The following is a 13,687-nucleotide window of genomic DNA, read 5'->3' as shown; positions in this document are numbered from 1 at the left end:
GATGTGGGCTGGTCTGACATTCTGATTGGGCTTACGTGGAATCCATATAAAACCAATCTACTGTTACGTTTAGCTGACTGACTCACACATTCACGACCCCCAAAAAAGGCAGAAAATTAAAATATATAATATATGAACAATTTTTGTCATCAATTTTAATAAAAATAATAGATAAAAATTAATATTTTTCATAAAAACAACATTGATTTAATCAATTTAAAAATAATTGTATTGAAATATATATTAAATTTAATTATCAGTTGTCTTGCTGGTTTTACAATGTGACTTTTGTGAGCGTGAGCTAACAATAAGAGAGAGGAAAGGTACATGTGTGTGCAGGGGAGAAAAAATTATTAAAAGATGGGTCAATTTTTATAACGAATAAAAATTTGTTATTTTTTAAATTCTATTTTGTTTTGTTTTCATATTTTTATAAAATAAATATAATTGAATTGTTTTAATAAAGAAGAGACTTTTAATTTTTATTGTTTAAATATTTTATAAAAGATAATTTATTTTTACTATTTTGAAGTATATTTTATTTTATCTTAAAAGAAGTTACTTATATTTAAATTAGTTTGATTAATTATTTTAAATTTATTTTAGATTAAGTAAAAATATAACTTGATAAAATTGAGTGTTGACGGTATTTCATTAATCTAATATGACATTTTTTTAATTGACTTCCTTCTAAATAAAATAAAAATTTATATTAATTTATTGTAACAGCTTTGTTCAACAAATAAATAATTAACTCAACAGAAAGTATATGTTAGCAAAAAAAGGACAAATAAAACATATACCAAGAATTCAAGATCCACAAACAATTATCAAAATATATGTCAGAAGTGGGATTTGAACCCACGCCTTCTCACGAAGACCAGAACTTGAGTCTGGCGCCTTAGACCACTCGGCCATCCTGACTATAGTTTACATAACTTTAATAGGTTCAATCATCTCATAAAAAATTTCTCTTGTTCTTTTTTATCCTTTCATTTTCAGAATTTTATTCTACTTAAATTTTAAATTCATAATATAAAAAATTAATAATTAATATCTCATAAATTTATTTTTTATTTTTATTTCTTATAATGACATACTGTATAAGAATTAATTTCAATACAATAAATTAAAATATTCACTTTTTCAATATTGATAAATTTAGATTATTTTAAATTTTTATATGATTATTTATTACTAAAAGGGTGAGAAAAATATCAATCACTCCACCATTCTCTTAATAGGAATATGATGCTAAACTTGGACCAACATAACACCAAACTTCTTAAGAGGTATGTTTGTTTGTTCTTCTTTTTCATATCCTTTTTAATTCTAGTTTTTGTTTAATTTTAGGAATATACAATTTCAATTTTATACTTTGCTCAATTTTCTTCTTCTTTTTTATTATTCGATTATATATATTATTAATTTATTCTTTATCTATGTATAGAACATTCATAATTCATTAATTTTTTTGTTACTTACACACCTTTGTTATATATTTTTTCATTGTTTAATAAAAATAAATTTTAACAATTAAGTCATCTTTAACAAAGTTAGATTTTGTGTCACTTTTCTTTTTTTACATGTATTTTTGTAGATTGCGTGTTTAGAATGTCAAAAAAAAAATTGTTTATATATTGTTATTAAAATACTCTGTTAATATTGTAGACTTTTATTTTTTATATATATATTTTGAGTATAATTTTATAATAGCGTATCTCATGTAAATATTAAAGGAACAGTGATCGACCAATGAAACTTAGTAAGTAGATACCATAATTTGATTTTAAAATATAATATTAATATATTACAAATAAGGAAAATCTCTTTGTAAAGTACATTGTATTATCCAAAAAATATTATTTTACCTTCTTTTATTAAAACATTATTTTTTATTTAAATTTATAGATGTGTTATTTTATAATAAATAATTGACTATTTTTTTTATTTACACTGCAGAGAATTATGAGATGAAACAATTAAGAATTCAAAAAAAATAATAACACAACCCACTTTTAACTTTTTAAAAAGTTTGTTAATATTTTTGTAAAATTTTCGTCAAGACGAGAGTGAACCATGTCCACCTGGTTTGAACTGGACTCTTAAAAACAAAATGATTTTGTTTCTTTTTTACTGTTTAATTTTAAAATATTTTTAAATTAAATAAAAGCTCATTATGATAATATATTGTTATTATTTAACTATTTATCATAAGTTTTTATAGTATAAAATATGTCATAAATTTTTTAAAGTCTTGCTTAATTATTAAAATTTTATATTGATTAATTATTCAATATATTATATAATATTTAAAAACATATACTTAATTATCAACAATTCAACTCCGGGTTGAACTATTGAACCGTGACACTGCTTTCACCGTACAGATTTTAGGGTGGATTCCCCATACAAAAATTGAGCATAAAATAAAATACAGCAGAGCTTTGTCCTAGGATTTTATGTCGTTGTAGAAAATACTTCTTTGAACAAGTGATGCTTGAATTTGCCCTCGTTTTCTAATTATTAGACAGCGTAAAATAAACTTATGAAAAGAAGTGACAATATGTCATGATCAAATTTTAAAATAAAACAAAAATGACGGGATTTGAAATATAATCACAAGCATTTGTTACTTGGCACTTCAATGGAGAAAAACAAATGCAAGTCGCAAATCAAGAAAAGCTGTAAATAGCATCAGAGAGACCAAAATAATGTTTCCTAGTTGTACAGCAGTGATATTATGACAATCAAATTATGGACCACCTAATAATAACAACTACATCTTTTTCATTGTAGTATTTGACTACCGTAATCAGCATTGAATTTGTCATATTTGTGGGCATGGAGATGAGCAGATGGCCTTGTGTTCTTTAAAGCTGTCTCTATGTCTTCAGGTCTGATTGGCCCAACTCCCGGTAACTCTGCAACCCAACAGCACTTTTAGTTCCCGAGGAGAAAAATTAAACTCAGATATTTATGAAAATGGCTAACACATTGTTTAAAGAAAATTGCTTATATTTGAAGACTACATAAAAGGAACAACTATCTGTTCCTGTGTAGACACATTTTGGCAACTGGATTACGGTTTAATTTTGAAAACGATATACCTTCATCAGGGACCACCTCCTGTCTCTTTTCAAGTTGCGACATTAAGCGTCTCAAGGGCTGCATTGCTGTCTCTTTACAGAGTAATCGGATATCTGAGCCTGAATATCCTTCAGTCTGGTCCACCAGTAAATCGTAGGGGATCGGTTCCTCGTCAGGCTGTGGGGGAAGGAGTGCCTCAAACATTGCTCTTCTCGCTTCTGGTTCTGGAAGTGGTACAAGTATCTTTCAATTATGGTCAAAGGACAACAATTAGAGAAGGATTGATAAGCTTTCAATTGCAAGATCACTAGATCAGATTGCTTATTAGGCATCATGTAAATAAGCATTTAAGAAAATTCTATCGTCAATGGAAAATTGGAATAACCATCAATTTGCTGATCAAAAGGTAGGATGGAGTATGAGCAGCAACATAATCTTCCAAAATGGAATTAAATAATGTGAAGTGTAAACTCGTATGTCCCAAACATCTAGAATTATACAATAAGCTTTCAAGCATGCCAACACAAACACACCTTTACTTGTCTAGCATTGCATCTCTACACGGACTACAGGCAAAATACAAATTGAAATTTAACCCCAAACCAATAATTGCTGTTATTTTCATAGATCACAACCCAAGTAACTTAGATAGAATGCAAGGATCATTTATAAGCAATGAGGTGATAAAAAATGCCCAATAATTCATTCATGCTCCAAAAAAAACAAAACAAATAGATGATACATGTTTCTTCCCAAGGGCAATAATTCCAAGCCTACGATGAAAAATGTCATTTAGAGGACTTGAAAATTAATCTATTCAATTATCATGAACACTAAGCAAAAGCTAATATATGAAGGATACACGCTTCTCCAGACGTCGGAGCATGGCTGCATCCAATTCCCAGGGAAGATTTGTTGCCGCCAAAACAAAAACAAGTTCATCTGTCCGTGTCAAACCATCCATCTGCAATCTTAATCCAAATGATTACATTTTTGAGAAAACACAGCAGAATACAAATGACTCTCCATCGACGATAATGCATACTAAGATGAAGAGTCTGAATTTGCAGAGGACACAAGCTCCCATCCAAGCAAAAGAAAAATCTTTCACCGTTTCAAATGCCAATTATCATGGGAAACTTAAATAACTAATGAGTTAAGTCACGATAGCTGCAAAAGCTAAATAATAACAATCTATCTGGATATCAGGAGATGTTTAAGGATCTTCTGCATACTGCAAGGGAATTACCAGAAATACAGGATTATGTTTTGCAGTCAACTAAACGAGCATTGCAGTCTGAATTTGCTAAACAAGCATTGCAAGGGTCCACCTTTAGCTATGAAACTGTTATCTCTTGGATTGTAAAACAATTCCCTACTCGTACAGTTTATTTTAATATTTTTCTGATACATGAATCTGACATAGGAGAGGCAAAAAAAAAATTCATATATAGGTAGGTATATAGATGCTATCTTCCTAAGTTAGTACTAGAAATGGGTGGAGCCTGACTCAACCTCAAAGGCTAGCTCAAAAAGGAGGAATGTCCAAGCTTTATATATAGAGTATTTTGGCCATATTCCAAGTTGATGTTGGACATCTTAACAGTTAGAATGTGCTCAGTGAAATTAATTAACAAGAAAATTTCATCAAAAAAATCATTGCATTAAAACTAAGAAACAACTGATAAAATCATATCAACAGAGTTACCAAATATGGTATCTTAGAAAATAGACAATTGTTATGGATTGGTGATAGAGCTAATAATAAAAAATAAAATAAAAACTTTTAACTGATTAATCATATTATTATTGTCTAATTAGTAACTTGATGATTACAAAAGTATGTTCAATGTAAGAAAGAAGCATCACCTGAATGAGAAGCTCAGTTTTTAACCGTCTACTTGCTTCATGTTCACTGCGAGCTTCACCACGTTGAGTAATGATTGCATCAATTTCATCAAGAAATATTGTCGAGGGAGCATGATGCCTAGCAAGTTCAAATAACACTTTCACTAACTTCTCTGAATCACCTGCAGTCCAAAATAAATTTTGTAAATTTACATATTTGCAAAATAACAAACTACAAAGAAAAAGAGGAGAAAATAGCAAGAAAAAGGAATGAATACAGACAAAATAGCAATTAAAATGAAGTAGCAGAGAAATCAAAATCTTGCAATAACATTTCATCACTTAATGAAAAGCATTTGGGCACTTTTTTTATGAGAACAGGTTATTGACATTTAAAAAGGACAATTTATTAAATCCCAATTCAAGAGTCTATATGTTAAAGTTTCATATCAGAGTTTTTTATAAGTAGCTGCTGTATAATCTATAGGCATTCCAAAACAATGTTCAATGAGTAGACTTACATCCAGAAATGAGCATGGAATTAAGAAAAATACACAAATAAAATAATTTTAAAATATTTAGTTTTTGCATTGTAATTTGACAATTTTGTGTTGAACTAGAAGCTCTCATCATCTAGATGTATGCATGCACTTAGTTAATGGCATTTGATGAATCAAGAGTCATAATAAATATCATTCAAAAATATTCATTTGCGAAGGCTATTAAATGTTAAAATAGAGCCATTCAAAATACATATATATTCTACACTCATTCTTTGAGATAATTGATTTACAATAAGATTTGAGAAGCTGAACATGACAAATGGTCCAGGTGTTTAGAGAGTCATGCAATCAATTGTTTTAATCCAAATCATTCGTGATCAAAGGGCTGACTTAAGCTCCTCTTCCTAATTAGAGACCAGTGTTTCAATTTGATATATGCTATGCATGCCTGTCTGTGTTTATTTGACTAAGTAAAACACAGATGATAACAAATGACCTTTCCAAACCCAACAAGGTATATGATCAATTGGCAAGATTCATGGTAGTTAGCATTGTAGAATTTGAAGACCAATAGTTAGTTAGTCATATCTTCCAGAAATATTCTATCTGCTTTTGAAAAAACCAATTTTACAATTTCAAGAAAAAACCAATATTCTATCAGCACAAGATTTCAGTCACTTTCACAAAAAAATGAACACTTTCAAAGTTTCATTACTAGACTAAGATGCATAAAAGAAACATAAATAATCTGTTGGGGGGGGGGGGGGGGAAGGTGGGGGAGTTCTAACATGCCTCGCCATTTGCTGACAACAGATGATGCTGAAATATTAAAAAAAGTAGTCTTGCACTCTGTCGCTACTGCCTTTGCAAGCATTGTCTACAACATTCAAACCAAAAGTTATGAAGTTATTAAATTATTAAAAAAATGTTATATTCACAATCATGAATCATCAAAATATGGAAATAGAATAGATGATATTTCTTCTAACAGAATTTTTTTTTGAATTTGTAATTTTATTCGCACACACACCCACAACAACATTCTCTAGTAAAGGAGAATATCAATACAAACCTTTCCTGTCCCTGGAGGGCCAAAGAGGAGAATGCCCTTCCATGGTGATAACAGACCAGTAAAATACCTAGACAAATGAGAAAGATTAGCTTAACCATGAGAAAAAATTTAACCCTATATGTCTAGTAAAGTTTTATTTGCAGATATGCAACTTTAGCAAATGAATAAGTTAATCAACAATCATTTCTTAGAACAACAGCTTAATGCAGCCATTTTTAGCTTTACTAGGAGCTTGGACTACCGATCTCAAGAACTAAAATAAAATATAAACAAAATGACTGATGTGGTTAAAATTTCAAAATAATAAATCCAGAGGTATGTTTCTTTGTCGTTTTCAGACAAAGCATCCAAACCATATGAGTCAGCCAGAGCTTTTAAGTTCCCTTTGATTCAAGGACTTAAAGTTGAGATTTTTTTTCCTTACAAAGAAAAACAACATATAAGAAAGAAAATAACCATAAAGAAGGGGAATAAGAAATCCTCCTAGAGCAACCAAGACATTAAGAAAAATAAAAGAACAAGTACATTTGCTCAAAGCTGTACAACTACAATCCCTTTGTAAATCACCCCACTGAAGAAAGCATAAGCTAAATCCATAGAAGTCAAATGGAACTACTCTATCTCACAAAAGGTGTGAGGGATGAAGCTTCAGATGAAACACTCTAGTATTTCACTAGTTAGAGATACCAGAACCACACAGAAAGCACACTTCCAAAACACTAACTTCCTCCTTCTTGCCGGCCCATGTTGCAACCTACTAGGCAAGTAAATCTGTCTGAGGTAAAGTGAAAACAGAGAAGCCATTTGATGCAGTAAAAACCATGAAAATGTTTGGCAAAGTAAAAATATGTATGATTTACTTAATTGAGATAGTAAAGGAAACTAGACTTATAAATAATCCAAAGGTTGGAATTTCCAGCTGTTTATACATGAGACTATTCCATCTAGTTACATACCTTGTAACATCGTGCAATATATAGAATATAAATTTATTACTAGGAAAGATCTAGAATCTAGATAAAATATTGTTTTAAGATATTGCTTATAAAATTAAAGCAGGATGTGAGCCATCATACAGCTCAACTAAATTATGAGAAGGTTAATTTAAAATGTTTTTGTTATCACTTCTTTCATCTTGAGTTAAAAACACAAGTTTATATTCATTTATCATTGTAAATGATCTATAACATCCAATAAAGAGATCTCAAGTGTAACATATACAAGAATATCAAGACAAGCAGTGAAACAAAAAGGTCAATAGCTCTAACGAATGTTAGGTGTAGACAGTTTTCAATAATGATACCTACTTGGGATACTTAATTGGCATCACAACAGCCTCTTTCAATAAACGTTTGGCATTCTCCAATCCTTTGATGCTTTCCCACTTAACATCCGGACTTCCACGAACGATATCCCTGCAATTTTATGATGTGAGATGACATACATACACGAAAATAGAACTTGAATATAATTATAATTGAGAACCATGACCCACACACAAGTAACTGCTCCATGTAGTAATCAGTTGTATCATGGGTGTTGGAAAGATTGAGGGAAGAGAAAATTTACCTACTTAGGCTCTCTGCTAAAGAACGCATGTCTGCAGATTCAAAAGGTGGAAGCAAAGACTTCTGCCTGAAAATATTAAGGATAATTATCAGTAGTCCTGAGAATGAATTGATTTTCTCTCTTCCATATTGTCCCTTAGAGTCACAAAACTGGTTACAATTGTGAGTGAAGATCAAAGGATCAATTTCAGTTGTGACATATAAAACATGCACATCAGTATTTTGTCTGTTTCTTCTCTTTAGTTGGGAACAACTTCTCTATCTTCCGTGTCCATTAGACTCAGAGAACTCCAGAGATGATACTATCACAATTCTAAGTAAATATCAGAGGATCAATTTCAACTGTGGCTATTCTGTTAAAATATGCACAATTACATGATATTATCTGTTTCTTTCCCTTAGGTGAGGTCAAAACCTAAAAGATAGGGAGTAAGCATAAACCCCAGCGAATTCAAAAGGCAATGAAAGAAAATAGAAAATTCATTGATCACATCATGGTCTGATCCTGCTTGTCTAATTTTGAGTATCAAGGATTTTGACCATAGTTCGCATAATCTGTCAAACAATCAATTATGAATGACGACCTCATGTCTGTGATACAAATGACCTTTAAAATTCCAAAAATTTGCTCTAATTAGTGTTGATTTCACCAGTGGCATTTTTATTATTATTATTTTTATTTTTATTTTTTTTTGGTATGACAGTACTAGAAAGCTTGACTATATCTCCCACGTATTTAAGATTACCATATTAAATATATAATAAGAGCTTGTGCAGCCAGCCACGAAGTTAAATTACATATTACAAATCAGTCTTTTCTGAAAAATTTTAGGTTATCAGTTTCATGCACATCGGTTTTACCTGCAATTAACACAAAGATTAACACATGTTAAGGCCAAGCTAGGCCCAGTGAATATAGTGCCACTTAAGCATTATTTGTTTCCACTGTTAGCACTAACAGTCACATAAACTTTGGCAGCGTAATACTGATTTATACAATTACAGCGTCATACACAACAGCAGTACACCACTACCGGTCAATTACCTAATTAATCAACTTCAAAGTGGATAGTTAATCAAATAATTTCAATTATTGAAACTGATAGTTTCAGTAATCGCTTGACTAGGTATTTAATATCCAATCAAAACTCAATTCACAAATCAGCTATGCTTTTAAGTTATTATGTGCTAATTAAGAAGTCCAAAAATAGAAAGTGAAGGATCAGAGAATCATACGGCCTTTCATCCATATTGTTCGGAGAAATACCATTAGTGTGAGTCAGATTCTGCTCCTGAAACACAAAAATCCAAACCATGATGAAGCATAAATGAGTGAAACTTGAAGGAGTATGGCTAGTTAGCCAATCTCCAGAAAACTTGACGTATCAGACATAGTACCTGGCTTTGAAACTGCTCGTAAATAGCCATATCCGACGCTCTTTTGCCATTAGATGCAATGCCCAATGAACTTCCATTACTGACCGGTTTATCACCATTTTCGCCATCCTCCGCGACTTTCTTCCTACCAAACTTGGCATCATAATAAAATTTGAAGTCCTGGAGATCCAAACAAATTATGTAAAATTCTCGGTCGTCCACCACATCAGGATTCAAAATCAGGAAAACCAAAATGAACAAAAAAAAAAACATAGTATCCTAACAACTTAAACTTCCAATAAATTCTGCAAGCCAGTGAGGAAACAAAAGAAAATCGATCCGAGATACTAAAACAGCTCCAAACGCATGAAGAGAAAACAGAACAGGAAAAATATTAAAAAAATATCGGATCCTCCTTATACTAGAGCACGAAGATTCAAGCTACTAGGATCGGAGAAATGCAGTACAGAGAATCGCCGCATCAAAACCGAAAAGCAAGAAGAAATCGAGAGCGCATAATTTATCTAGTGTAGGGAATTATTTTCTCGGGAAACAAGTGGAAAAGAGAAATTAAAACCTGGAAAGACCAGCGAGTAGGCATTGGTTCTTCGGCCATCTAAGAGAGAGAGTTGAATCAGTGTTTCTCTCTCTAGAACGGAGAGACAGCGAGGCAAAGCAGCACCTCTGGCTCTGGAGAGAGTGAAAACCAGCAAGGAAATGAATTCACAGTAATAATATAGTATCGCGATAGTGGAGAGGAGAGAGAAAGAGCACTGGTCACGTGTGGGGAAACGTGCGTTAATAATGCACAAACAAATCTGCGCTGCTCTATACACGCTGCTTTTCTGTTCCCTGCCCATAACTAATATCACACTTCCTTGAGTGTTGAGAATGCAATCTTTTAATCTAATTTCTTTTAAATTAATAACATGTTATCTTAGATCTTAGATATTAATTTCAATTTATTAAACATTATAAAAGTAGTGAGTTTTAAAAATTTTGTTATTAATTTAATATTTTACTTTAATTCCATGATTTATATTTGTAATTTTTAATAAACTTTAACTAATATTCAAAATAATATTTACAATTGTTTAATAACACATTTTAAATAAATTATATTGAAAATTAAAATATTTATTATCTTAAAATCATAAAAAAAATTAATACACATTTTATAATAATTTAAAATATTTAATAAAATATATTTAATATTTTTTTAACATGTGTTATTGGATATATATTCAAAATTAATATTTAAAAATGTGTTAAAGAAAATGTATTTTTATTTTTTAAATAAATTTCAGTAACTGAACAAAATTATTATAGATTATAAAAATAGTAAAAAATATTAAATCAATAATGAAATTTATGTATTTTTATAATTGTTTTTTATAGTTATTTAGAAATATTAGAAACACAATATTTTAATAAAATATAAAATTCGATTATGAATTATACTAAAAAAAGTCCATCTTAATATTATGATATATTTACGTTAAATTTGATATATATTACTGAATAATATTATGAACTTAGAACATCTTAATAAACATCTTTTAGGGAAAAAAAAAAGTCCATAAAAGGACAGACACTTTCCTTATAAATATAGTTCATCATTTTTAAAATGAATATATTTTTTGTTGTAATTTTCTTATATTATATAATTTTATCATTATTTAATATTTATTAATTTGTTGATATTAATTTTGGAATTGAATTATCTTTTAAAGGTTGATATTTTAATTTTTCATAAATTATTGGTAAAAGACTGTTAACATTAATAATTAACTTGTCTATTGATATTAGTATTCTGAACATGTTTTTATTTAAATTTGAACTGGACAGATTTATAGTTGATGATATAAATATATACAGTTGATATTTAATATGTTCAATCATACCGATTTCGTGACATTTAATATGAATATTTATAATCTATAATGTGAGCTTTAGTATGTGTATCAACTAATTCCCTTGATTATAACATCAGTTATGAATGTTTATAAATATTATTAAAGTAGTTTTTTAATACAAAAACAAATTTACTCAATAAACATGAAACTATCAATTCATTACATTTTTTAAAATAAATATAATTTTACTTTTATTAGCATCATGCAGTTTTTTAAAAGATAAAAGTTGGCTGTTTCTGCTGCTTTCTTTATCATAATAGAATAAGATGTAATATCAAATTATGTTGCACTAAAAAAATAAGTGTATAAAATAATTAAATAAAATAAAAATTATTATATTTTATAAATTGATTTAATATTTTTTACTACTTTATACATATAAATAATATATTACACTTTTATTATATTTTTTAATTATTTTATAAAACTTTTTAATACAAAATTAATTGGAGCAAAAAAATTAAATAAATATAAACAATTAAAACTTAAAAAAATAAGATTATATATAAAATTAATAGTCTAAAAATATGTATATTGACAATACACTAAAATTAAACTTATATTAATTCAAGGATACCTCTATTGATTTTAAAAATATAATCAACGATACAAATTTATGAGATATTTATCAACAACAATAATTTAGATAGTAAATATGTTTTAAAAAAGAAAATAGAAGTAAAAACAAGAAAAAATTAATTTTAAATTTCAGTATGACTTTATTAAATTTAATGAATAGTTTATAAAATTTTGTGCATGATATTTTAAAAAATATATATGAAAAATCAATAGATCAACTGCAAAAATACTGGTAAAATATTAGTAATTTAAACGCTTTAATTGATTTGAAAATTACTGCAAATAGTTAAAGATTAATAATCGAATTATTAAATTAAAGGAAAGAGAATCTAATTTGTTATACAAATTTTATTACTTTTTTACACTTTAATTATTTTAATGATTCTTTTATTAATTATTAATAACGTAAATACATTAAAAAATTAATGTGTATATATATATATATATATATATATATATTATGTAAATGAAAGTATACCATTTAAAAAGTAAAATATTCACTAAACTACTCTATTTGCATTAATTACATGTCTTTTTTAAGATTAAAATTAATTAAAAATATACATTAATTATAATTTTTATTCCTATAATATTTTTTCTTTTTATTTATTAATTTTTTAATTCAATTCCAAATTTTGAAAATAATATTTGTTAATTTATTTATTTTATGAATTTATATAAAATTTCATTTTTCCACATACAGAATATAATTTGTATTTTTATCATATATAATTGTTTATGAATAATTATGTTTATATATCTAATTTATTATTTTTAATACTCTTAATCAAATATTCAAAAATTGCTCGTATTTAATTTTGTGCATAAAATAATTTTTTTCCTAAAACTCGTTGAATCCATCATTTTCATTTTTCCTCTCAAATGTATTGTTTTAAAATACTTTTATCATGGCATTTGTTTTAATTAATTATAAAAAAAAGTTATTTCAATATTAATGTGTCTCATATTTTTCTCTATCTATCATAGAAAATACGTTTAATTTTTTAACTTTATATTCTCTTAACATAATATTATATATGTAAACTATATTTTTGTTCTGCAATATAATTTATTTAATCATTATTAACATATTATATTTGATTGATTTTATCATCGTTCAAATTTCTCAATTTCAATAACTTTTAATATTTATAGTATATACTAATGTTTTGGATTTATAATTAAAAAAAAAAAAAACTTGATCTAGTAGTGTTTAATTTTGTCGTATAATTTATATACTTGAATAACCTGTCATATATTAGTGATTTTATAGTATTTTATTTTATAATTTTTAGAGTATATTCCAAATATCCAAACAACATTACTTGTATGTTTTATTGTATTTAAGTACATGATTCTTAGTTTTTTAATTATTTTGTAATTAAAACTTTATTTTTTACAAGCTTATATCTTTTAAATTTGCATTTTTTAAGATATATTTGTAATTGATATTCAATGAATTTTTTTTATCATTATAAAATAAATTTTTTTTTTTAAATAAGTTATTATTTAAAATTATTTTAATTTTATTACAATTTTATATTTTAAAATATATTATTCATGAGTATAGAGTTAAATTAAAAGAAATTTAAAAAAAAAATCAAAACCTATCTTTTTATCTATTTTTTTTTGCAAAACTTGAGAAATGACATCCAAAATATATCAAAAGGTTTGTTCATTTATCAAAATGTTTAATAAATAGTAATATTTTTTTATTTAAATTATTATTATTCA

At 27.4% G+C, this 13,687-nt stretch overlaps 1 protein-coding gene and 1 non-coding gene across 2 annotated transcripts; both read right to left on the bottom strand.

Annotated features, from left to right (window-relative positions):
• Nucleotides 1–840: 840 nt before the first annotated feature.
• Nucleotides 841–924, bottom strand: TRNAL-CAA. The gene has a single exon. It is a non-coding gene; the product is annotated as a tRNA-Leu (tRNA).
• A 1,579-nt stretch (nucleotides 925–2,503) lies between these two features.
• On the bottom strand, nucleotides 2,504–10,166 carry LOC113858346 (katanin p60 ATPase-containing subunit A-like 2). Its single transcript, XM_027490949.1, has 11 exons — nucleotides 10,036–10,166; nucleotides 9,480–9,638; nucleotides 9,318–9,373; nucleotides 8,083–8,148; nucleotides 7,821–7,928; nucleotides 6,514–6,580; nucleotides 6,234–6,318; nucleotides 4,960–5,120; nucleotides 3,953–4,054; nucleotides 3,111–3,333; nucleotides 2,504–2,924 (listed from the first exon to the last, which is right to left on the bottom strand). The coding sequence occupies exons 1-11, from the start codon at nucleotides 10,072–10,074 to the stop codon at nucleotides 2,791–2,793; spliced, it is 1,200 nt and encodes a 399-aa protein (XP_027346750.1). The 5' UTR covers nucleotides 10,075–10,166; the 3' UTR covers nucleotides 2,504–2,790.
• Between the last annotated feature and the right edge of the window lie 3,521 nt (nucleotides 10,167–13,687).

This window comes from Abrus precatorius, unplaced genomic scaffold (genome assembly GCF_003935025.1).
Source record: "Abrus precatorius isolate BTA unplaced genomic scaffold, Abrus_2018 Scaffold2, whole genome shotgun sequence".
Lineage (NCBI taxonomy): Eukaryota > Viridiplantae > Streptophyta > Magnoliopsida > Fabales > Fabaceae > Abrus > Abrus precatorius.
This window is presented reverse-complemented; position numbering and strand designations above follow the sequence as displayed.